Genomic DNA, 24,337 nt, shown 5'->3' with positions numbered 1-24,337 from the left:
TACACATTTATACATAGATTTTACAATAAACACCATTCTTTTAAATATTTATGGTGTTATCAAGATTGAGACCATAACATATAGAATATTTGTCAATATCTTATTGCCAGGAAGTTTAATATCTATATGGGTTGCAAAATAAAACGTTCATGGCCTTGCAAAAGGACCTAATGCTGTGGTTACCTCAACTGGTTAGCAAGCAATGAGAGAATTCTATATGCTGATGTAGCAAAAATCACAGGATAACTCCTAATATTGTGTTGGATCTCCCTTTACCTGGCATAGTGCAGCAACTCAGTGTGGCATTGATTTAATACGTTGCATGTAAACACAGTCCACATCATTATGGAGCCACCGCCAGCTTGCACAGTGCCTTATTGACAACCTGGGTCTATGACTTCATGGGATCTGCACCACACTCTAACCCTACCATCAGCTCTTACCGACTGAAATTGGGACTCGTTTGACCAGGTTACATTTTTGCAGTCATTCAGGGTCCAACCATTTGAGCCCAGGAGAGGTACTGGTGTCAATGTCATGCTGTCAGCAATGGTACTCACATCAGTCATCTGCTGCCATAGCCCATTAACGCCAAATTTCGTGGCACTGTCCTAACGGATACATTCGTAATGCGCCCCACTTCGATTTCTGACGTTAATTCACACAGTGTTGCTTTCTGTTAGCACTGACAACTCTACGCAAATTCCGCTGCTCTCAGTTGTTAAGTGAAGGCTGTTTGCCACTGTGTGGTCCATGGTGAGAGGTAATGCTTCAAGTCTGGTATTCTCTGTACACTCTCAAAATAATGAATTTCCTAACAATGTCCAAAATTGAATATCCCTCAAGTCTAGCTTCAACTGCCATTCCATGTTCAAAGCCTGTTAATTCCCATCAAACTGCCATAATCATGCCAGAAACATTTCCACATGAATTACCCGAGTACTAACGACAGCTCTCCCAATTCACTGCCCTGTTATACCTTGCGTACACGATACGACCACCATCTGTATGTGTGCATATCACTATCCCATAATTTTTATCACTTCATTGTATTCCACTACTATGTTGTTATCTGACTGGCAGCAGCAGACGTCAAGAGGAACTTGTTACTCTGAATAAAAAATACAGAATACAAGATATTGTAGAAATGAATATGCAGTAACTTAACAAATTCACAACTTACCATGAACACAACACACATGCCAGTAGCCAACAACAGTTTCCTACATTCTGATGAAGTATAAGGTTGCGATGAAACATGATGACAGTGTGTTGTCTCGCAAGGTGTGAATGTTGTGATGTTGCTGTCGCCATTGGAAAACTGAAAATAAGAGAACAGAGCTGTAGCCAGTTTAGTGAAAGCAGCCACTAAAAAACAAACCTCACATACAACAAAAACAAAAAGAGCGACACATGATGAAGAAATTATCTCAATGGGATCAACAAATCCCAAGCTGGTTGGAGGGCCTTGCTCCAAACATTGTCAACTGGGGAGAGATTGGCAACCTTGTTGGACATGGTAGAGTTTGTCAAGCATGAAGACTGGCAGAAGAAACTAACCGTATGCAGGCATGTGCCATCTTGCTGAAATGTAAACCCAGGATGGCTTGCCGTGAAGGGCAACAAAACAAGGTGTCGAATATTGTCAACATACGCTGTGCCATATGAGTCCTGTGGATGACAAGGAAAGCGGTTCTGCTATGAAATGTGCTGTCCTGTAAGAGTACTGTGGATGAAAACCAAAGGGATCCTGCTATGAAACATAATGGCACCCCACACCATGACTCCCAGTTGTCAGGCCGTATGGTGGGCGACAGTCAGGTTGGTATCCCACTGCTGCCCATGGTGTCTCTAGACATCTTTGGTCTGGATTCTCCCTGACTGAAGTAAAATTGTGTCCAATGGTGAGTCGCTTCAAGCTGATACCCAAAGACCAAAGGAGATATGTCAGGAGACGCCTGACGCAGCAGTGGGTACCAACCTGACTGTCACCCACCACAAGCCCAACAACCAGGAGTTATGCTCTAGGGTGCCACTTCATTTCATAGCAGGATCACTTTGATTGTCATTTGCAGTACTCTTACAGCACAACAGTATGTCGATAATCTTTTATGCCCTTTTTTTTGTTGCCCTTCATGGCAAGCCATCATGGGCTTACATATCACCAAGATGCCCTTCCACAAATGGCGAGGATTTCTACTGCACGTCTACACGTTTGCCAAACCCTACCTTGGCCAAGAAGGTCGCTGGATCTCTTGTCAACTGAAACTTTACGAGCATGGCCCTCCAACCATCTCAGAATTTTGGTGATCTAACATGCCAATTGGGTAGAATTTGACATAATAGCTCTCAGGAGGGCATCCAACAAATCTAACAATCAATGCTAAGCCGAATACACATCACTGACTTGTTCAATTTGTGACACACTTCCTCTTGGATGAATCATCCATTTTTTCTGAAATTGTATCATTTGTTTGTCTGTACATTAATATGACGTCTACTGATTTCCATCCCATTTGGATAATTCCTTCATGGAGAATCATCTTTCTTTTTCTCTTACACTGTATATCAATTCTGTAACAGGTACCATCCATAAATTTTCACCTTCCTGTTGTATTTACATCTATCTGAAACTTTAGAGTTTCAAACGCTTAAATATTGTACAGCATAACTGCAAGAATTATTCAAGGCAATAAATATCTTAACAGGACTCACATGGAATATTCAAAATAAAGTCTGAATCGTATGAATATCTCTCTGCAATTGCTTTTGCTTTGTACTGCTAACGGTTAACAACTGCGATTCTTAAAATTTTCTTGGACAATAAAGTGTGTGCTATTTTTTGGGCATGCATCAAGAACATAATTAATTATGTTCTGAAATTCTGGGCCTATACCTTTCTGCCACAGCCACGGTGGAGCTATGACAGACCTCTGGCATGAATTTACACTTCAAAGTCAGTTATGGATTTGATAAGATTATGTTTGCAAGGTTTTCTGCCTAAATAATGGAAGAAGAAACCAAATGTTCCACTCTCATGCCTGACTTCTGGTGAAACAAGTACTGGTACATCTTGGCATCCAGAATGTAAGACCATATACAGTCATTACCAATTGTTGTTAACATACACTCCAGAGGGTGCAAAATATACAGGTATTGGCACATTACACGGGCATTCACAGGAACTACAATGAGTTAAATGCAAACATCTTTAGTAATGTGTGTAATGTTGGTTGGAAATAATCAATTACATGCCATGAGAGGTGTAGCTGTTTATCAGCTTGTATTTACTGGCTACTAAAGGGTGACCCAAGAGGAATGATCAATATTCTAGGACATTAATGAAACAGTCAATGAAAGTAAAAATCACACAAAAGTATGCTCTATACCAAATATGTCTAAGTCAGAACACATTTAATTTATATCTTTTTCCACTACTGATGTGGGACTTTTATTTTGTCAAGCTATTGGCCTATTCTTTGCTTTGTGTGTGTGTGATATGAATATATTTCTGCCATGAAACTGCAATCAAACTGTTGTTTGTTTTGAATAAATGACTGACTGATTACAAACTCATCAGAGGGAAATAACAGGCTACTCTGTATCTCCAGCATGCTGGAACTGAACAGGTCAGCAACTTTCATGTTATTGTAAAACTGTTAAACTGTCTTCAGTTATGCTGGAATTTTATTTATTCCCTGATGACTAGTTTCAGGCAGTTCATCCATTACCAAATCATCCAGAGGAAAAAATACAGTAGATGTTACAATAAATCACAATAGAGACATTATAAAATTCCAACACTGTCATAAGGTATGTAACATACCATTGTACGCAAGTCTTGTGTTACAACTAGATGTGCATTACAGGCTACAAAACATTTAAACATTGCACTATACTGCTCTAACAGTCCACAGGTGTACTGCTGGTCCATAGTGTCCAATGAGCTGTACACACGTGCACTGTTCGAGCAAAAAATACGCCAGGAGAAACTGAAGAATCACATTGCACTATACTGATTGCACACTTTTACTTGGCCCCTGAGCGGAGGATCCTGGGAGTGGAAGCTTGCGACTAGCTCACAGCACATACACTGCTGAGAAAAGCTCCGCCTCCTTCTGCCACAGTAGCCAGCTTATAGCTTATAAAAGATATGAATATGGAATGGATTAATGCGTAGCAAAGTGACACAAAAGATCACGGCCAGTTGGCAGCATGTCTGCTCATTTCTGTAAATGATATTAACAATCAGTATGCAAAACACTGCACATGGATAAACACTGCATTCATAACTGTTACTTATTGTTACAGCACACATTTCTGTTTCACAGCTAAGGCTGCCACTGAGCATAAGCATTCCAGAGAACCAAAAAAAGCCAGTCAACTTCCACTGATTACAAAGGAGAAAAGTAAAAGTGTGTGATCAGTATCACGTAGTGTCAGCATGTGAACATTGCCGTATGTCAGAATGTAAACTGATACTGAGGAGTACCTCCAGTGAACATATAAGCTAGGCCAGAGGCCGTTAGTGGTGGCACGTATCAATGGATTTGGGCACTTTATTGTAAAATAACTGAAGTTTTCAAGATCATTGGTAAAGTACAATATTAACAAATTGAGAAGAGTCTACATGATAAAATGTTATAAAATATAAAAATGAGTGAACATTTGGTAATCTGATGTACACATGGTGTACTCTTAAACTGTCACACATGGGAAGGCTTTATGTCAGATCAGCTACACTACAAACAGATTAAAAAAAACATAGACTGATTTAAGGTGTTTGTATTGTGTGGGTGTGATGTCCCATATTACACAAACTTGCACAGTTGTAGTTATGTTCTTCATTAATATCAAACATAAACACAACAAAATATCATTCTAACTACAGAAGTAAATACATGAAATGAGAAAATAATAAAAATAAAAAGAAGGCTTATGGTAGCACTTGTACAAAAGGGTTTGTAAGTTTGACAAAGATAACAGTCATCTAGGTGGAAGTGTTACACTAACAGTACTGTTAAGACGTAAAATTATGAAGCTACTGTTGAAGCAGAACAACCCGCCAACTTAGCCGAGAGCGCTAATGCACTGCTTCCTGGACATAGGCACACCTGCCCCAGATCAAATCCACCAGGTGGATTGAAGACGAGGGCCGGAGTGCCGCCCAGCCTGGATATGATTTTTAGGCAGTTTTCCACATCCCACTAGATGAATACCGGGCTGGTCCCCACATACTGCCTCAGTACGTGCCTTGCAGACATTTGAAAAACATTTGCACTCTTTCATGGTTACACTAGACGCAGACAGCTGGGGTACACTATTGCCGTCCCAGGGGGGTATGGGGTGGCGGCAGGAAGGGCATCTGGCCACCCCTTAAAATTAGCCATGTCAAATCTGTACTTAACCCTGCCAACCACGCGCACAATTCGGGACACAGGTAGTAGCAAAAGACTGTGGCAGCAGAACTGCAAAAATTACTGGGGTTACAAAGGAGTATAATACCAGACTATGAAATTTGCATAAAAAGTATTGTATGCTGTACAGCAGTATTTTTTATACAACATTATATAGTAAACTGAAACGGTAGAATAGACTGAAACCCAGATAATGCAAAGGTGCACATCTGTAACTCCATTGGACGGCTGTGTACCACTTTGCTTAACCATATGTATTGTATATGATATTGTCATCCCCTCCCCTTCTGTTATGTTATCTCTCCACATATGTTTGGACACACAGAAGGTTTACAGTATTAACATATACCGCTTTATTATATAGTGTGATACAAAAATGCTGCCGTGCAGCAGACAATGCTTTTTATGTAAATGTCTTAGTCTGCAGTTATACCCCTTTGTAACTCTCAGTAACTTTTGCATTCTGATTCAACAGTATCAATCCAATTTTATGTCTCCATGTTTTGTACTGTAAGAACAATGCTTCAGCAAAGTTGACTTGTTATCTCTGTCAAACAAACAAACAAACAAACCCTATTGTGCAAGGGCTACTATAACCCTTAATTTTATCATTTTGTATATTTAACTTCTGTAGTCAAGATGGAATATTGTTCCATTTAGATTTGATGTACGTGAAGAATGTGACTGCATCCATGCCGTTTTGTATAATGTGAAACACCATGCCTACATTATACAAATGCCTTATATCAGGCTATGTTTCGTTAATCTGTTTGTATTGTAGTTGATCCGCCATAAAGTGTTTCCTTGTTTCCCTGTGTGATAGTATTACAGTACACTGTGTGCTGTCAGTGTACCTGATGTACATTTATTCTTCAATTTTATAACGTTTTATCTCATAGACTCTATGCAACTTGTTGAGATTGTACTTTATCAATGATTTTGTAAACTGTAATTGTGTTACAATAAAGTACCCCAATTCTTTGATGTTTACTGCCACTAGTGGCCTCCGACTAGTTTACATGGTCACTGGAGGTACTCCTCTGCATAGGTTTACATTCTGACATACAACAATGTTCATATGTTGATGCAACATCTACATATTTTGTGGCCCACATGAACCATAGACCTTGCCATTGGTGCAGAGTCTTGCGATACAGATGGCTGTACCGTAGGTGCAACCACAACGGAGGGGTATCTGTTGAGAGGCCGGACAAACATGTGGTTCCTGAAGAGGGGCAGAACCTTTTCAGTAGTTGCAGGGGTAGCAGTCTGGATGATTGACTGATCTGGCCTTGTAACACTAACCAAGACAGCCTTGCTGTGTTGGTATTGACAATGGCTGAAAGCAAGGGGAAACTACAGTCATAATTTTTCATGAGGGCATGCAGCTTTACTGTATGGTTAAATGATGATGGAGTCCTCTCGGGTGAAATATTCCGGAGGTAAAATAGTCCCTCATTTGGATCTCCAGGCAGGGACTATTCAACAGGACGTAGTTATCAGGAGAAAAAAAATTGGCTTTCTCGGATCGGAGCATGGAATGTCAGATCCCTCAATCAGGCAGGTAGGTTAGAAAATTTAAAAAGGGAAATGGATAAGTTAAAGTTAGATACAGTGGGAATTAGTGAAGTTCGGTGGCAGGAGGAACAAGACTTTTGGTCAGGTGAATACAGGGTTATAAATTCAAAATCAAATAGGAGTAATGCAGGACTAGGTTTAATAATGAATAAAAAATAGGAGTGTGGGTAAGCTACTACATAGTGAATACATTATTGTGGCCAAGATAGACACGAAGTCCACGCCTAAAACAGTAGTACAAGTTCATATGTCAACAAGCTCTGCAGATGACGAAGAAATTGAAGAAATGTATGATGAGAAAAAAGAAATTTTGCAGATAGTGAAGGGAGATGAAAATTTAATAGTCATGGGTGACTGGAATTCAATAGTAGGAAAAGGAAGAGAAGGAAATGTGGTAGGTGAATATAGGTTGGAGGTAAGAAATGAAAGAGGAAGCAGTCTGGTAGAATTTTCAATAGAGCATAACTTAATCATAGCTAACACTTGGTTGAAGAATCATGAAAGAAGGTTGTATACATGGAAGAAGCCTGGAGATCCTAGAAGGAATCAGACAGATTATATAATGGTAAGACAGAGATTTAGGAACCAGGTTTTAAATTGTAAGACATTTCCAGGGGCAGATGTGGACTCTGACCACAATCTATCAAGTAGGTAAAAAGACGAGGGCTTGTAAAAATCCTTGGGTAACAGAAGAAATAATGAATGTAATTGATGAAAGGAGAAAATATAAAAGTGCAGTAAATGAAGCAGGCAAAAAGGATTACAAACGTCTCAAAAATGAGATCGACAGGAAGTACAAAACTGCTAAGCAGGGAGCTACAGGACAAATGTAAGAATGTAAATTAAAGAGACCTTTGTAGAAAAGAGAACCACTTGTATGAATATCAAGAGCTCAGATGGAAACCCAGTTCTAAGCAAAGAGGGGAAAGCAGAAAGGTGGAAGGAGTATATACAGGGTGTACTCAAGGGCGGTGAAGTTGAGGACAATATTATGGAAATGGAAGAGGATGTAGATGAAGATGAAATGGGATATACGATACTGTGTGAACAGTTTGACAGAGCACTGAATAACCTAAGTCGAAAGAAGGGCCCTGGAGTAGAAAACATTCCATTAGAACTACTGACAGCCTCGGGAGAGGCTGTCCTGACAAAACTCTACCATCTGGTGAGCAAGATGTATGAGACAGGTGAGATACCCTCAGGCTTCAAGAAGAATATAATAATTCCAATCCCAAAGAAAGCAGGTGTTGACAGATGTGAAAATTACCGAACTATCAGTTTAATAAGTCACAGCTGCAAAATACTAACGCTAATTCTTTACAGACGAATGGAAAAACTGGTAGAAGGCAACCGCGGGGAAGATCAGTTTGGATTGCGTAGAAATACTGGAACACGTGAGGCAATACTGACCCTATGAATTATCTTGTTGTTGTTGTTGTTGGTGGTGGTGTTGTTGTTGTTGTGGTCTTCGGTCCTGAGACTGGTTTGATGCAGCCTTCCATGCTACTCTATCCAGTGCAAGCTTCTTCATCTCCCAGTACCTACTGCAGCCTACATCCTTCTGAATCTGCTTAGTGTATTCATCTCTTGGTCTCCCTTTACGATTTTTACCCTCCACGCTACCCTCCAATACTAAATTGGTGATCCCTCGATGTCTCAGAACATGTTCTACCAACCGATCCCTTCTTCTAGTCAAGTTGTGCCACAAGCTCCTCTTCTCCCCAATTCTATTCAATACCTCCTCATTAGTTATGTGATCTACCCACCTAATCTTCAGCATTCTTCTGTAGCATCACATTTCGAAAGCTTCTATTCTCTTCTTGTCTAAACTATTTATTGTCCACGTTTCACTTCCATACATGGCTACACTCCATACAAATAATTTCAGAAACGACTTCCTGACACTTAAAACAATACTCGATGTTAACAAATTTCTCTTCTTCAGAAACGCTTTCCTTGCCATTGCCAGTCTACATTTTATATCCTCTCTACTTCGACCATCATCAGTTATTGTGCTCCCCAAATAGCAAAACTCCTTTACTACTTTAAGTGTCTCATTTCCTAATCTAATTCCCTCAGCATCACCCGACTTAATTCGACTACATTCCATTATCCTCATTTTGCTTTTGTTGATGTTCATCTTGTACCCTCCTTTCATGACACTGCCCATTCCATTCAATTGCTCTTCCAAGTCCTTTGCTGTCTCTGACAGAATTACAATGTCATTGGCGAACCTCAGAGTTTTTATTTCTTCTCCATGGATTTTAATACCTACTCCGAACTTTTCTTTTGTTTTCTTTATTGCGTGCTCAATATACAGATTGAATAACATCGGGGGTAGGCTACAACCCTGTCTCACTCCCTTCCCAACCACTGCTTCCCTTTCATGTCCCTCGACTCTTATAACTGCCATCTGCTTTCTGTACAAATTGTAAATAGCCTTTCGCTCCCTGTGAATTATTTACCCCTGCCACCTTCAGAATTTGAAAGAGAGTATTCCAATCAACATTGTCAAAAGCTCTCTCTAACTCTACAAATGCTAGAATCACCAATTTAGTATTGAAGGGCAGCATGGAGGGTAAAAATCATAGAGGGAGACCAAGAGATGAATACATTAAGCAGATTCAGAAGGATGTAGGCTGCAGTACATACTGGGAGATGAAGCACCGTGCAGAGCATAGAGTATCATGGAGTGCTGCATGAAACCAGTCTCAGGACTGAAGACCACAACAACAACAATGCAGGTCTGGTTGTAATACAAGACTTATGTACATGGTATGTTATCTACCTTTGGACAGTACTGGAATTTTATTTTGCTTTCGCTACTATGTATTGTAACATCTACTGTATTTTTTTCTTCAGGATGATTTTGTAACAGACAAGCTGTCCAAAAGTAGTCATCAGTGAATAAACTTCCTACGAAACTTAAGATGGTTAATGTAACAACAGGTAATTGTTGGTAGAAGTGGACACTAAAAATGACACCCCTCCACTATGTGGAATAGATGGATATGGTCTATGTTTACGATGTCCACTTTGAAAATGCTTTTGCTGCTGTTGATGAAAACCATCAACATAGAGTAACTTCTTGTGTTTCAGATCACAAAGTGTTTTCCACAGTTTTCAGTACACTGAAAGAGGTAGGTCGCAACATGAAGTATGTTGTTGGTTAAATGTCACTGATGTTCTACTGTTAACACTATTTACTTTTAAGCTCATATTTATACAGGACGGGATCAATATAACATGTCATAACACTAGGCAGTTACAGGACAACCCACATGACACAGCAATACCAAACTTCGAAGTTTATTTCTCAGTTAGTGTATGATGACAAAATCAGTGATATTTTCATAGATCCCGCTAATCTGGAAGAACAAATAGCAGGACTTTATTACTTGATTTTTTTTTTTAGAAGCCCTTAATGTGGCTGCATAGTATGATCAAGCATAGTGTGGATAACTGAAATGAGCTATTAGGCCACAGTGTGTTGTCATAAAGGAACGTAGAGCTGCACTACAAGAAGTATCACAATATACTCTCCTGAGAGCACAAAAAACTCACTTAAACTAAACCTGGATTCTTTGAAAACTTTATGTAAACTGTTTAAAATTTACTTCGAAATACTGAATATTCAGAATTCTGAAAAACGTGTTATGAACAACTGTAAATTTGCTATCTGACAAATAATAAACAATGGGGTAACATTATTTTGTAATGATGATGAACATTTATAAGCATTTTTGTCGGGAGACACTTGAGTATCATACATCTATATCAACTTTTGTGCTTCTGTAAATCTCTCAAAATATGACCCCTCTTGCTGAAAACAAAATCACAATCCCTGTACTTTAGTACACATACACAGATCTTTTGCCCAGGATGCCTAGTTTCAAGAAATGGCTGAGAAAATTGGTTTCCAGTCCATTGTAAATAAAAATGTGTGTAGATAAAAGTTCTTGACAGCATGCAGATACAATAGAAGCTTCTCCTGTCACCAACTACAATTCAATCTGCAGGACTGTGTATGATTTTCAGGAAGCACATTCTTCACTCTCAGCCTGTAGTGAACTGCCTCTGGCTAATAATTCACTTCCTCATACAGGTATTTGTTTTTTTTTTTCTTTTTTGCATTGTGACACCTTAATTTTGAGATTTAGCTGTGGTCTACGGCATATGTTTCTGTCTAAGATGTTGTCATCTGCTGCAAGAGACTTTGTCCGATTACCTAGATGTACCTACATACTCTGTAAGCCGCCATATGGTGAATAACCACTACTTGTCATTTCCTTTCCTGTTCCACTTGCAAATGGAGCACGGGGAAAACGACTGTCTATATGCCTCAGTATAAGTGTGAAATTCTCTTATCTTGTCTTGTCTTTGCAGTCCTAACACAAAGTGTACATTGGTGGCAGTAAAATAGTTCTGCAACCAGCTGCAAATGTCGGTTATCTAAATTTGACCATCTGTCTTTTCACAAAAAGAACATTGTGTTCCCTCCATAGATTCCCATTTGAGTTCACAAAGCATCTTTGAAATACTCATGTGTTGGCTGTACCTCCTGGTATCAAATCTAACAGCATGCCTCTGAATTACCATGACATCCTTTAAAGAAACCTGGCGGGGATCCCAAACTCTTAAGCAGTACTCAAGTTTTAGTTGCAGTGGTGTTCTATGTGCTTTTCTCCTTTATAGATGAGCTACACTTTCCTAGAATTCTCCCAGTAAACTGAAATCAACCCTTCACCATTTTTAGTACCAACCTTACAAGTTCATTCCATTTCATATCACTTTGCAATATAATGCCTATATAATTTTATCAACATAACTGTGTCAAGCTGCACATCACTAATACTGCAATTGAACAATACAGATTTATTTTTCCTACCCATTAACTTACATTTTTCTACATTTAGGAGCTGTCATCCACCACACCAACTAGAAACTTTGTCTACATCATCTCATATCCTCCTACAGTCACTCAAGAATGATACCTTCCCACACACCACCACAACAATACCAGCAAACTGTCACAGATTGCTGCTCATGCTATCCATCAGATCATTTATGTATACAGAGAATAAGAGCGGTCCTGTCACACTTTCCTGGGCACTCCTGACAATACACTTGTTCCTGATGAACACTCGCTGCCCAGGACAGCATACTTGTTCTATTATGTAAGAAGTATCTGAGCCCCTCACATGTCTGAGAACCTATTCTATATGCCTGGATATTCTTAACAGACTGTGAGCTACATTAAATTGAATTGCATGATTGTACTCATTCCTGGTGTGCTTAATATCTATAACTGATACATACAGAATTCATGACCCAATTATTGTCAGTTATGCAGCTACCATAAAACATCATATATACAGTATAATATTGTCTCAGTTCTACACTTAAAAAACAGTCACAAATGAGCAGATCTATGAACAATTTTACTTTCTCATTTTAAGAGGGCTACCACGATTTGTATCATACAAATCAGATCTGCTGAAATATCTACATCTACATCCATACTCCGCAAGCCACCTGACGGTGTGTGGCAGAGGGCACTTTGAGTACCTCTATCGGTTCTGCTTTCTATTCCAGTCTCGTATTGTTTGAGGAAAGACAGGCTGCTGGTGTGCCTCTGAGTGGGCTCTAATCTCTCTGATTTTATCCCCATGGTCTCTTCACGAGATTTATATAGGAGGGAGCACTATACTGCTTGACTCCTCGGTGAAGGTATGTTCTCGAAACTTCAACAAAAGCCCATACCGAGCTACTGAGCGTCTCTCTGGCAGAGTCCTCCATTGCAGTTTATCTATCATCTCCATAATGTTTTGGTGATGATCGTATAACGAAACGTGCTGCTCTCCGTTGGATCTTATCTATCTCTTCTATCAACCCTATATGGTACGGATCCCATACTGGTGAGCAGTATTCAAGCAGTGGTTGAACCAGTGTACTGTGACCTACTTCCTTTGTTTTCAGGCGGCATTTCCTTAGGACTCTTCCAATGAATCTCAGTCTGGCATCTGCTTTACCGACGATTAATTGTATACGGCCATTCCATTTTAAATCACTCCTAATGCCTACTACCAGATAATTAATGGAATTAACTGCTTCCAGTTGCTGACCTGCTATATTATAGCTAAATGATAAAGGATCTTTCTTTCTATGTATTCACAGCTCATTACACTTGTCTACACTTAGATTCAATTGCCATTCCCTGCACCATGCGTCAATTCGTTGCAGATCCTCCTGCATTTCAGTACAATTTTCCATTGTTACAATACTACAGCATCATCTGCAAATAACTTCAGTGAACTTCAAATGTTATCCATGAGGTTATTTATATATATTGTGAATAGCAACAGTCCTATGACACTCCTCTGTGGCACACCCTAAATCACTCTTACTTCAGAAGACTTCTCTCCATTGAGAATGACATGCTGCGTTCTGTTATCTAGGAACTCTTCAATCCGATCACACAATTCCGACCTTTCCACTATTTCCCTAAGGGGCTCCATCACCCGCCTAACATTAGAGCTCCCAACCACTTATAAATCCTTCCCCCCGTGTGCCTGCTTGGACCACACTGAAGGAGTGGCCACATGTCTACTCACAGGCAGAGCGGGCTATGCCACATGGCCAGCCTCCACATTGACCCTCTGCCTCGTGCGATACGAACGCCGTTGAACCCACCACTCCCCTTGGAGAGAGGGTGACTCAACCACGAACAGTACCCGGAAAGATGCCTCAACAGCAGGGACTGTGGGTGAAGCATGTAACACCTGGGGTGTACCATGCGACGCACCAGACTCTCCACTGCTGCTACACCCTGAGGCAGCAGCCTGAAGATGGCTGACCGTGGCCATCAGCACGTTCAGCTGTTCGCGAACAGTGGCCAGCTCCTCCTGCGTCCGTACACAGTAGTCACACATCCTACCCATCCTAAGAAATCAACAATTTGCTGCAGAGAGTTAATCAACTTTTAAATAGACTGCTAATTCACTAAGGGTGGCTGATAGCTGACTAAACTGTGGTTACTAGACACTTCTTGTTGGAAACAATGAAAATAAGCATAACTGTCTCTGGACTGTGTTCAAAGCAAACACGAAATCTATGGAACACTATTACTATTACTTTAAAATTAAAGCTTCCTAAAAGCAAAAACACGCAGAAAAAGAAGTGATAAGTAAGAAAAACACAGTTAATACTTAAATTTATGTAGCTTGCTGCACAGGAGATGTGAAGCAGACGACAGTTATGATGACACTTGGAAGTTCTACATGTAATAAGCTTTCACATACCAACATAAGTTAGCCAGGCAATATATGGAAAACTTTTACCATAGATGTAAATATTTTAAAACAGAAAATACCTCACATTATGTGGGGAGGTGTAAGATTTGTACCAACTTTCCCAGAATCTAAAAGTTCAAAATAAATTCCTTAAAATATATACATCTATCGCATATCTCTGAATATGTATGGGCTATGATTCAACTGGAGTAGAGAATGAAAGACAGAGCCTTATGAGTCTAAAATAAATATCTTTACTGTAAAAACAAATAAATATCAGTATGTTTGAATGTGCACACCTTTGCACATCTATGAAATAAAAATATGCTGCCGAGTAATGCTCAATACTGAGTTGCTACATCTCGTGCATTGTAACAAGATTGGCCCTTGTCCTTGTAGGCATACTGTCTACAAGGTTGTTTATATATTGCCACTCTTTGATTACAACTGGTTCCAAGTGCACTCAATTGAGTTCATGTCAGCAGATTCTATAGGCTTTTTCATTTATTCTCACTGGCGAAATGTGGTGATGAGGTGGATGTGTTGTGATCACGTCTTATCTTGAAAGATGAATCCATTGCCAAAATGTCAACAGCATGGCTGGAAAATAGATTGGAGGACCCTGAACAAACACTGCACAACCCCTAGACTACTCTAAATAGCAATGACAATATCCAACATCTGTACATGATACACGCTCAAAACATGACTGATCCCTCCTTGCTATACATGTGGGATTGTGTGCCAGAGTACTGCACTGAAACCTGAATGCCTCCATAAACTTCTATGATGATCAATAGGTGCCAGACTAACGCAATTGCCAGTGGAACAAACATGGTGTCATTGATCCACGGCTCGTTCTAGGTGTTCCTTGTTCACCTTCTTTACGAATGACAGCACTAGGGGCATCTAATGATACTTAGAATGGATGCCTAGAAGCCATATTAATTGTATGAAGACAGTTGCACTCTGTCCAGATTGGCACAGCTTTCCCATATGCCTCCAGTAAGGCAGCGCATAGTTCTGGTGCATCTTGTTCAGTATACCCACCAGCCATAATTTGTAGATAACAGTCACTGAATGATCTTTTTTACAATGTGCAACCACTACAAGGTAAACCTACAATGTTTTGGGTGCCACAAAGCAATGGAATATTCAAATGCTGTCACTGTGATATGTAGCAGTTTGATGGACAACTTGCCACACAGACAACTCTTCTTACTGAAAAGTGACTATGCAGACATGCTCTAAGCTTGAAATGACCCTGTGAGCCACACTCACAGACTAAACAAGGTACACAAGTAACTTTCTCCCATTCGCAACTGGAGACAGTGTTCTACTGAACTGCTCTGAGAATGAAGTTAGCTTCACAGGTGGCAACACATAGCCATCTTCAGTGGTTAACTCAATACTGAGAAAGAGGTTCAATATAGTTCAAATAGATTTCGGGCTTGCAGCCGGTCGTCGTAAACTTCTTCGCACGATATTTCGGCTGGACAACTGCCAGCCATCTTCAGGTGAGCCGAACGAGGACTGACGAAGACGTTCTCCGTTCCGTCTTATATAGTGCGCTGATAATACTGCATAATCGGCAGTATTATCAGCGCACTATATAAGACGGAACGGAGAACATCTTCGTCAGTCCTCGTTCGGCTCACCTCAAGATGGCTGGCAGTTGTCCAGCCGAAATATCGTGTGAAGAAGTTTACGACGACCGGCTGCAAGCCTGAAATCTATTTGAACAATTGATTTGCCGGGAAAATTTCAAATTTTAGGTTCAATATAACCATGCAATTATTGTCATAGTCACTGGTGCAGCTTCCAGGTTGGAAGGCCGTGCTCCATGGAACTTTTTCAATCCCGACTTTTGTGCAACATAGCATTGGACATCTTTAGAGGTTTTCCCTATTCTGCAGAGTTGACAAGACTTCATGGATCCAGCAGATCCTCTAAGAATGTCCCATGAAACAACCTGGAAGATCCTTGGCAGCTATTTCAATACTGGTTGATTTGTATGTGTCACGAAAACCACCTTGCTGTCCTACAGTAGAATTTATGTAATAATTTACTCAAAAATAAAGCTTTTACTAATCAATATACTTATAACTTCATATTGCCTCAAGAAACACTATATGAGCATGTTCCTAATGTACACTCATTACACAACTGCAGCCTTTCTGAAAATTCAGCTGCCACGGCCCACCAGGCATTAAAACAATGTGTCTGCATCCAAATGAATGCTATGTCAAGCAATACATTTCCTAAGGCAATTGAGACATTTCTGTTACTAAATTAAACTCTGATGAATTAGTTCTCTTAAGTCAAGGCACGTTTGCAACATTAACAACACTACATCCGAAAACGAAGTGTGTGCCAAGTAAAACTAACATGCAAATGCTATATTATCATCATTTAATTAATGTGTACTAATGTTCTATAGAGCCACATTCCACTGCAAGATGCATTAGGAGTCAGAGAATACAAATATTGATATTGTGTATGTAGCTGTTAAATTTACGCCCAGTGTCATTACATATTACTATCATGCAAATCACTCACTACATACACAATGACTTCTGAGTACAGAGTAATGTTAAATGCAGACGTAAGCGTACGTTGACAAGTAGGTCACGAACGGACTACGAAATTACGCGGCTTGATGAAACATGCTAGCCAACTCAGTGGATTAAGTATGTAAATAATTTTGAACGACGTTACTCATATGACCCTCTGTTACAAACAAATGACAACTAGGGAATAATAACAATTATGTTACAAATGGGGCGTCTGCTACTAACAAGATTTTTGTCATTCGTGTCTTCCGCGCTCGAAGCACATACGTTATTGACGCTCACACACAAGTGTCTACTACTCCTGCCTTCTGAACATCTCATGCAAAAACTCGCTTCTTCCGTTTTAAGCAGAGGATTAGAAAGCGACGCGTCCTCCTCGAAAGTTTCTTCGTCTGATGAATTGTCAGCATGCTGTTGTTCATACATTCCAGTTAGTCATGTAACAATGATGTTAACACACATTTACTGTTACGGGGTCATACTAATTTCACTAAATGCAAGCACATACGATCAAAATACTTTTTACACGCACTCACTATAAAGTATTTGTTTTTAAACCACGACACCAAAATACACCAGAGAAATATATGCAATAATATGCATTCAAAGATATTACTGCAAAAGGTGGCCTTTTAAATATATCTACACGAAGCTTTGTTAACTACAGTTTCATTTCTGCCTATATAAGACATTTCGTCAGTAAGAACAGGATGAAAACATTATGTTCTCTCTATTAAGTAGGCATCGTTTTACCAGAAGTCAACATCGCGTAACAGCTAACTACCCACACAAGGGACCGATTGACCCCGCTGCTTGGTTCCCTCCCCCAAATCATCCAACCAACCATACAAATCTGAATCAGAGTACAATTTATAACATGTTAATCTACACGTTTCCTCAATAGTGTACTCCAGCAGTCTCAAATATTGAGCTATATGAGCCTTGCAAATGGAAAAGAATACGTTATGGAAAGATAAGTTTGTTTGGAGATTGTAAATACTATGTTCGTTAGTAGCTCAAGAGTAGTAGACCAAGCGCTGGATATATACATACCTAGTAGAACAGTTCATAATGGATAGGATAATTCATGATTTACACTGTTAAGAAACTTCTAAATAGACAACGATTACTGTATAGTGCCATAGGGCTACAGAGCTGAATGAAACGCATTTGGCTTTCAAAATGGTAATACGCAAAGTCTTCTGTGCTCATCGTTGCTGAATCTCATCAAAAGATCTGACAAAACCCTAGGAAATTTTGTTTGTTTGTAAAGGACATTAACGGTAACAAAATTAGTGTAAAGACTAGTCAAATGAAGCTATATGGCTCCAGAGACATTTTCAAGACTCAAACATATATTATGTATATATGCTGACTGAAGCGACGAATGAAAATTTATACCAAGCCCATGTTAGAATGCTGGCCTTGGTACAAATTTTCATTTGTCGCTTCAATCTGCGTATATACTTCATAGTGTAAAGACATTCATGAATGACAGAGAAACCGAAACTGAGTGAATCAAAGTGAAAGCAAAAACGCTGAACTCCATTTTCAAATGTTCCCCTAGAAAGTAGGTACACTTGCAGTACCTCAGTTTAATTCTCGCACCACTGCAGAGATAGGGATACAGATATTAGAGGTAAGGCGTTCAAAAATAGTTGTAAGTAAACAAGGGTCCGACATAATACCTCTCAGATACTACACTGAATTAACCGTTGAAGTAGCTCTCATTTCTGCCATAGTATACCATAGATCACTTGAGCAAAAAATCTCGCCCACTTGTTGAGAGAATGCACAGGTCATCTCTGTCTTCAAGAAGGGTAGCAGAAGTGATCCATGAAACTATTGTCAAAATCTCTTTGACACTCCTCTGATGAAGAACACATTCTTAGCTGAAAAGTTGTGAGGTATATAGAGCATCCTGAAGACCACACATGAAAGCATGCAGTGTTTCTTGACATCCCAAAACTTTTAACCAGATACTAAACCAAGTTTTATTAACAAGAGTACAATCACATGGAGCATCAAATGAAATTTATTGCTCGATTGAGAACGATTTCATAGGACGGCCGCAGTAACAGAAGCAGAAGTAACTTCAGGTTTGCCTCAGGAAAGTGTGCTTGGATTCTTATTGTTCGAATTTATACTAATGACTTCAAACTTTTTGCAAATGCTGCATTCTTTGTAATTAAGTATTACTGGTGAATGAAAAAAGCTACACACTAAGTTACTGACAAGGTTTGAAAATGGTGGCAAGATTGGCAACTTGCTTTAAAAGTACAGAAATGTAAAGCTGTGCTCTGCACAAAATGAAGAAAGCAGTATCCTATAGCTACAACAGCAATGAATCACAGCTAGAATCAGTCACATCATACAAATACATCGCTGCAACCATTTTTATGGATATGAAATTCAATGATCATATACGTTCAGTCATAAGTGCAGTAGGTGAGTTTCTTTAGTATATTGGCAGAATGCTGTGAAAAGGCAGCCAGTCTATAGAGGCGATTGAAAATGAAATACTCATTCGACCCATCCTACAGCACTGTTCTAATGTATGAGAAATGTACCAAATAGGACTAACTGGATATACTGAAAGTGTTCAAAGAAGGGCATCAAGGATGCTCACATGCGTGTTTGACTCACTGGAGAGTATCACAGAAATACCGAAAAATAAGAACTGGCTAAAATTTGAAGACAGTCATAAATTATTCACTGAAAATCTAATTACAAATTTTCAAAAACTAGCATTAACTGAAGACTCCAGAAATATACATCTGCCCCCTAGAATTGCTCCTGTAGGGACCGAGAAGTCAAGGTTAAACAAAGTACAGCGCACACAGAATCATTTGGGTAATCATTCTCCCCATGCTCCACACGCCATCGGAACAGGATGGACCTTCCCAATGGTACAGAACTAAGTACGATCTACTATGTATTTCATAGTCGTTTGCGGATTACGTGTGTAAACAAGGACTGTTAATTGTTTGATCACTTATATTCACAATAATTATGTAGTGAAGCTACATTTCTGGAACAGCTCACACAGTTCATCAAAATTGATTTTATATAAAAGCCATTGACAGAATGCTCACTGAAAAACTAGATGTAAGGCTCTGTCAGTTCGTTTTCTGTCCGTCTATATATATATATATATATATATATATATATATATATATATATATATATATATATATATATATATACTCCTGGAAATGGAAAAAAGAACACATTGACACCGGTGTGTCAGACCCACCATACTTGCTCCGGACACTGCGAGAGGGCTGTACAAGCAATGATCACACGCACGGCACAGCGGACACACCAGGAACCGCGGTGTTGGCCGTCGAATGGCGCTAGCTGCGCAGCATTTGTGCACCGCCGCCGTCAGTGTCAGCCAGTTTGCCGTGGCATAAGGAGCTCCATCGCAGTTTTTAACACTGGTAGCATGCCGCGACAGCGTGGACGTGAACCTTATGTGCAGTTGACGGACTTTGAGCGAGGGCGTATAGTGGGCATGCGGGAGGCCGGGTGGACGTACCGCCGAATTGCTCAACACGTGGGGCGTGACGTCTCCACAGTACATCGATGTTGTCGCCAGTGGTCGGCGGAAGGTGCACTTGCCCGTCGACCTGGGACCGGACTGCAGCGACGCACGGATGCACGCCAAGACCGTAGGATCCTACGCAGTGCCGTAGGGGACCGCACCGCCACTTCCCAGCAAATGAGGGACACTGTTGCTCCTGGGGTATCGGCGAGGACCATTCGCAACCGTCTCCATGAAGCTGGGCTACGGTCCCGCACACCGTTAGGCCGTCTTCCGCTCACGCCCCAACATCGTGCAGCCCGCCTCCAGTGGTGTCGCGACAGACGTGAATGGAGGGACGAATGGAGACGTGTCGTCTTCAGCGATGAGAGTCGCTTCTGCCTTGGTGCCAATGATGGTCGTATGCGTGTTTGGCCCCGTGCAGGTGAGCGCCACAATCAGGACTGCATACGACCGAGGCACACAGGGCCAACATCCGGCATCATGGTGTGGGGAGCGATCTCCTACACTGGCCGTACACCTCTGGTGATCGTCGAGGGGACACTGAATAGTACACGGTACATCCAAACCGTCATCGAACCCATCGTTCTACCATTTCTAGACCGGCAAGGGAACTTGCTGTTCCAACAGGACAATGCACGTCCGCATGTATCCCGTTCCACCCAACGTGCTCTAGAAGGTGTAAGTCAACTACCCTGGCCAGCAAGATCTCCGGATCTGTCCCCCATTGAGCATGTTTGGGACTGGATGAAGCGTCGTCTCACGCGGTCTGCACGCCCAGCACGAACGCTGGTCCAACTGAGGCGCCAGGTGGAAATGGCATGGCAAGCCGTTCCACAGGACTACATCCCGCATCTCTAAGATCGTCTCCATGGGAGAATAGCAGCCTGCATTGCTGCGAAAGGTGGATATACACTGTACTAGTTCCGACATTGTGCATGCTCTGTTGCCTGTGTCTATGTGCCTGTGGTTCTGTCAGTGTGATCATGTGATGTATCTGACCCCAGGAATGTGTCAATAAAGTTTCCCCTTCCTGGGACAATGAATTCACGGTGTTCTTATTTCAATTTCCAGGAGTGTATATATATATATATATATATATATATATATATATATATATATATATATATATATATATCACACTTACTCATAACATTTCTGTAATGGAAATCATTTTTAGAGAAATCATTCATGATGCTGACAGATTCTGTAAATGAAGAACACCTTTATTAATTGTTTTAAAAATTTTTTGTTTGTTATAACATGATACCACTTTTACAATTGTGATATTAGGGTAACTTCAAAGTTCTTGTGAATGACACTAGTATGTGGAAAGCGAAATCGATTGTTGTAACGAATTCAATCAGAGAGCAAGGGCATTGACGAAGGGACTGCACCTACTGGTCATCATCGACTTTGTCCAATGTGCAGGGCTTGGCCAGAAGTGAAACTAACAGAAGTGGGAGGTCCAGATAGTCAAGCGGTTAGCAAAAATAGTATTTTTGGCGTGAGTTGGGCGAGGCAGCATAGTTTTCGTGCTGTGGTTGCCGCAGTGGTAAGAGTATAGCACTATTTTATTTGAAGCATCGTGGGATTGAGGCCCCCTTTAAAAAATAGTTTTCTTTTCAATTTTTACGTTACTTACACTGCAAATAAACCGAAATAATGCTCAATATACTATACTGTATTTATTAATATTTTCATAAAAGACATGAAAAGGAAAGACAAAATATTACTTGCGATTGAAATTAAAGTTCGAGGAAGGGACTGTAAGGTGTACAGAAGAACTTTGTATTTAAAAATAGATCCTTCTATTAGTTTGCAGTTGATGATTTTGTTTTTCCTCCCCACGAAACAATTAACAGAAGAAATTTGTTCTACTGCACAAAGAGATTCATCACATCAGTTAGAAAATTTTTATATAAGGCTGATGTAAGTTTCCTAGATTTTGATGAAGTAATGACGATATTCCTATATTTTGCTGCACACTCATCCACTGTTTTCAGAATCCACAGTTCAAAAAAACCAGTACTTTTTTGTGGGCATATATACACTGTTGGCAATAATTTTCCAGACAATGCTATAACATACTGTGCTGTATACAACGGATTACTACTTTGGTCCATTGTTCAGTTATAGGTGGACTGGTACTTGCAACCTGTAAAGACAACACACAAATACAAATGTTTTATTTTACATGACGTTAAAAAGAGTATTTCACTTGATGTTGACAAATGAGAATTCTCAACTCTCTGTCCGATCGGTGTTGATAACAAAATGCTTTGTCGTAATTGGGGATAAGAGCCCGAGTCTGACCTCTTAAACTTCTCTGTTGCAGCAAGAGCTTCCTCAATAGTGGCAGCCTCTCTTTCAAATATAAATTTCGCACTTTTCCTCTGACAAATCTTACACTTTCGTTTGAACTCTCTGACCTACGTTTCTGAGACTTTGAATTCCAAATTTGGAAACTGATTTACAGCAGGAAGTATGCATTGTTGCAGTTTTCTTGTAATGACTTGTTGATTACAACTCTGCACTTCCACGAAGCGATTATATATTCATGTATCAATAGTGTTGTCCCCAGTGGCTGTTGGGTCGAGTTTACCTGCTCCAAGTGACTTATTGCTCACAAGCGGCTGTCATGGTCTGCTCAAAGGTTAAAGTGAAATTAACGAATACGAAGTCCTGTACGCTTAAATTACAATCCTTTCTTAGATAGTTACTTGGAGATTTCTCATAGACGTCAGTAAATCCTTTCTTGAAAAATAATTTGCAGCAACAGATTTTTCTTTCCCTGCCCTTTATGAAACTATTAATAACTACTATGTAGTGCGCATTTTTAGATTTATTTACAGTCTAAGTAACTTAAAAATTGGGAAAAAAAGATTCTCCACATACAGACTCGACCCCCACGACCCACCAATTAGCATTCTGTAATCTTTCTAAATGCCTGGTAGCTATGTTAACCTAAATGGCTCATATCTCATCAGGCTGTCACCAAAAATGCCATTTTTTCTAAACACTTGGCCATCCGGAGCTCCCTGTTCTCTGACTTTCATTTCTGGCCAAGCCCTGCATGTATCATAAGTTTTGATAAAATCGATGATGACGAGTAGGAGTGGTCTCATTGTGAGTTTCTCTTGATATCACCAATCACTTTAACCGATATCTGCAGGATTCAGATATCTGAATGTGAAACACAACTTAAATATTTGTTACAATAAAACATCTTCAGCTAAGGCAGGAAATGCTCCAAAATGTTATGTCAAAGGAAATAGCCCAGTATAAGGAGAAATGTGTGCTGTCTTAATGACATCTTTGTTGGAGGAATGGGCAGCTCTCAGCAGTGGAAGTGACTGAAAGTAGCATGGTAGAAAAAAATGAAGGTGAGAAGTTTCTAAATTTTAGTCCTGATCAGGATTATTTCTTTATTAGGGCATTCCTGAAGATAATGTGATGGAAAATAAAGGAGAAGGGGGTGTAAACGAGTCTGGAGTGCAATACTTTGAGAAGAGTTTAACAAAGCACTGAAAAACCAAAGACAAAAAAGACATCGGGAGTAGATGACATTTCAGTAGAATTATTAAGGTCACTGAAGGAATAACTATGACTTAAATGCTTCGCTGAAGTCACACATGTAAGATATGGCTGCACTGATACTTCTGACACTTTCATGCTGCTGTGTTTATAGCACTCAGTTAGCAAATATTAAGTATATTTTACTCTTTAGTTTCATGTAATTAATTACCCATGTTGTCATTATATTAACAATGCCTTAGTTCCACAAAGAGATAAATTATTTTTTAGCGTCTTCTGGTAGAACTTGTCTTCCTGAAGGCATTGGAATATACCATCATTAGTCTTCTGACTACTATACCACACACGCTTCCTTGTCTATTGAGACTTCTGTAAAGAGTGACAAATGATGTT

The 24,337-nt window shown here is 40.0% G+C and overlaps 1 protein-coding gene across 1 annotated transcript in view; it reads right to left on the bottom strand.

Annotated features, from left to right (window-relative positions):
• Positions 1-17,471, bottom strand: part of LOC126297634 (zinc transporter 2-like) — an 81,090-nt gene extending 63,619 nt beyond the window's left edge. The window contains exons 1-2 of the mRNA XM_049988656.1: positions 17,086-17,471; positions 1,184-1,321 (exon numbers count right to left, since the gene is read on the bottom strand). Of these exons, the coding sequence (XP_049844613.1) occupies positions 1,184-1,321; positions 17,086-17,286 (339 nt within the window). The 5' untranslated portion in view covers positions 17,287-17,471. The remainder of the gene's footprint in view (positions 1-1,183; positions 1,322-17,085) is intronic.
• Positions 17,472-24,337: the final 6,866 nt, after the last annotated feature.

The sequence above is a fragment of the Schistocerca gregaria genome, chromosome X, assembly GCF_023897955.1.
Source record: "Schistocerca gregaria isolate iqSchGreg1 chromosome X, iqSchGreg1.2, whole genome shotgun sequence".
Lineage (NCBI taxonomy): Eukaryota > Metazoa > Arthropoda > Insecta > Orthoptera > Acrididae > Schistocerca > Schistocerca gregaria.
The sequence above is the reverse complement of the archived record's forward strand: the minus strand, read 5'-3'. Positions and strand labels throughout refer to the sequence as shown.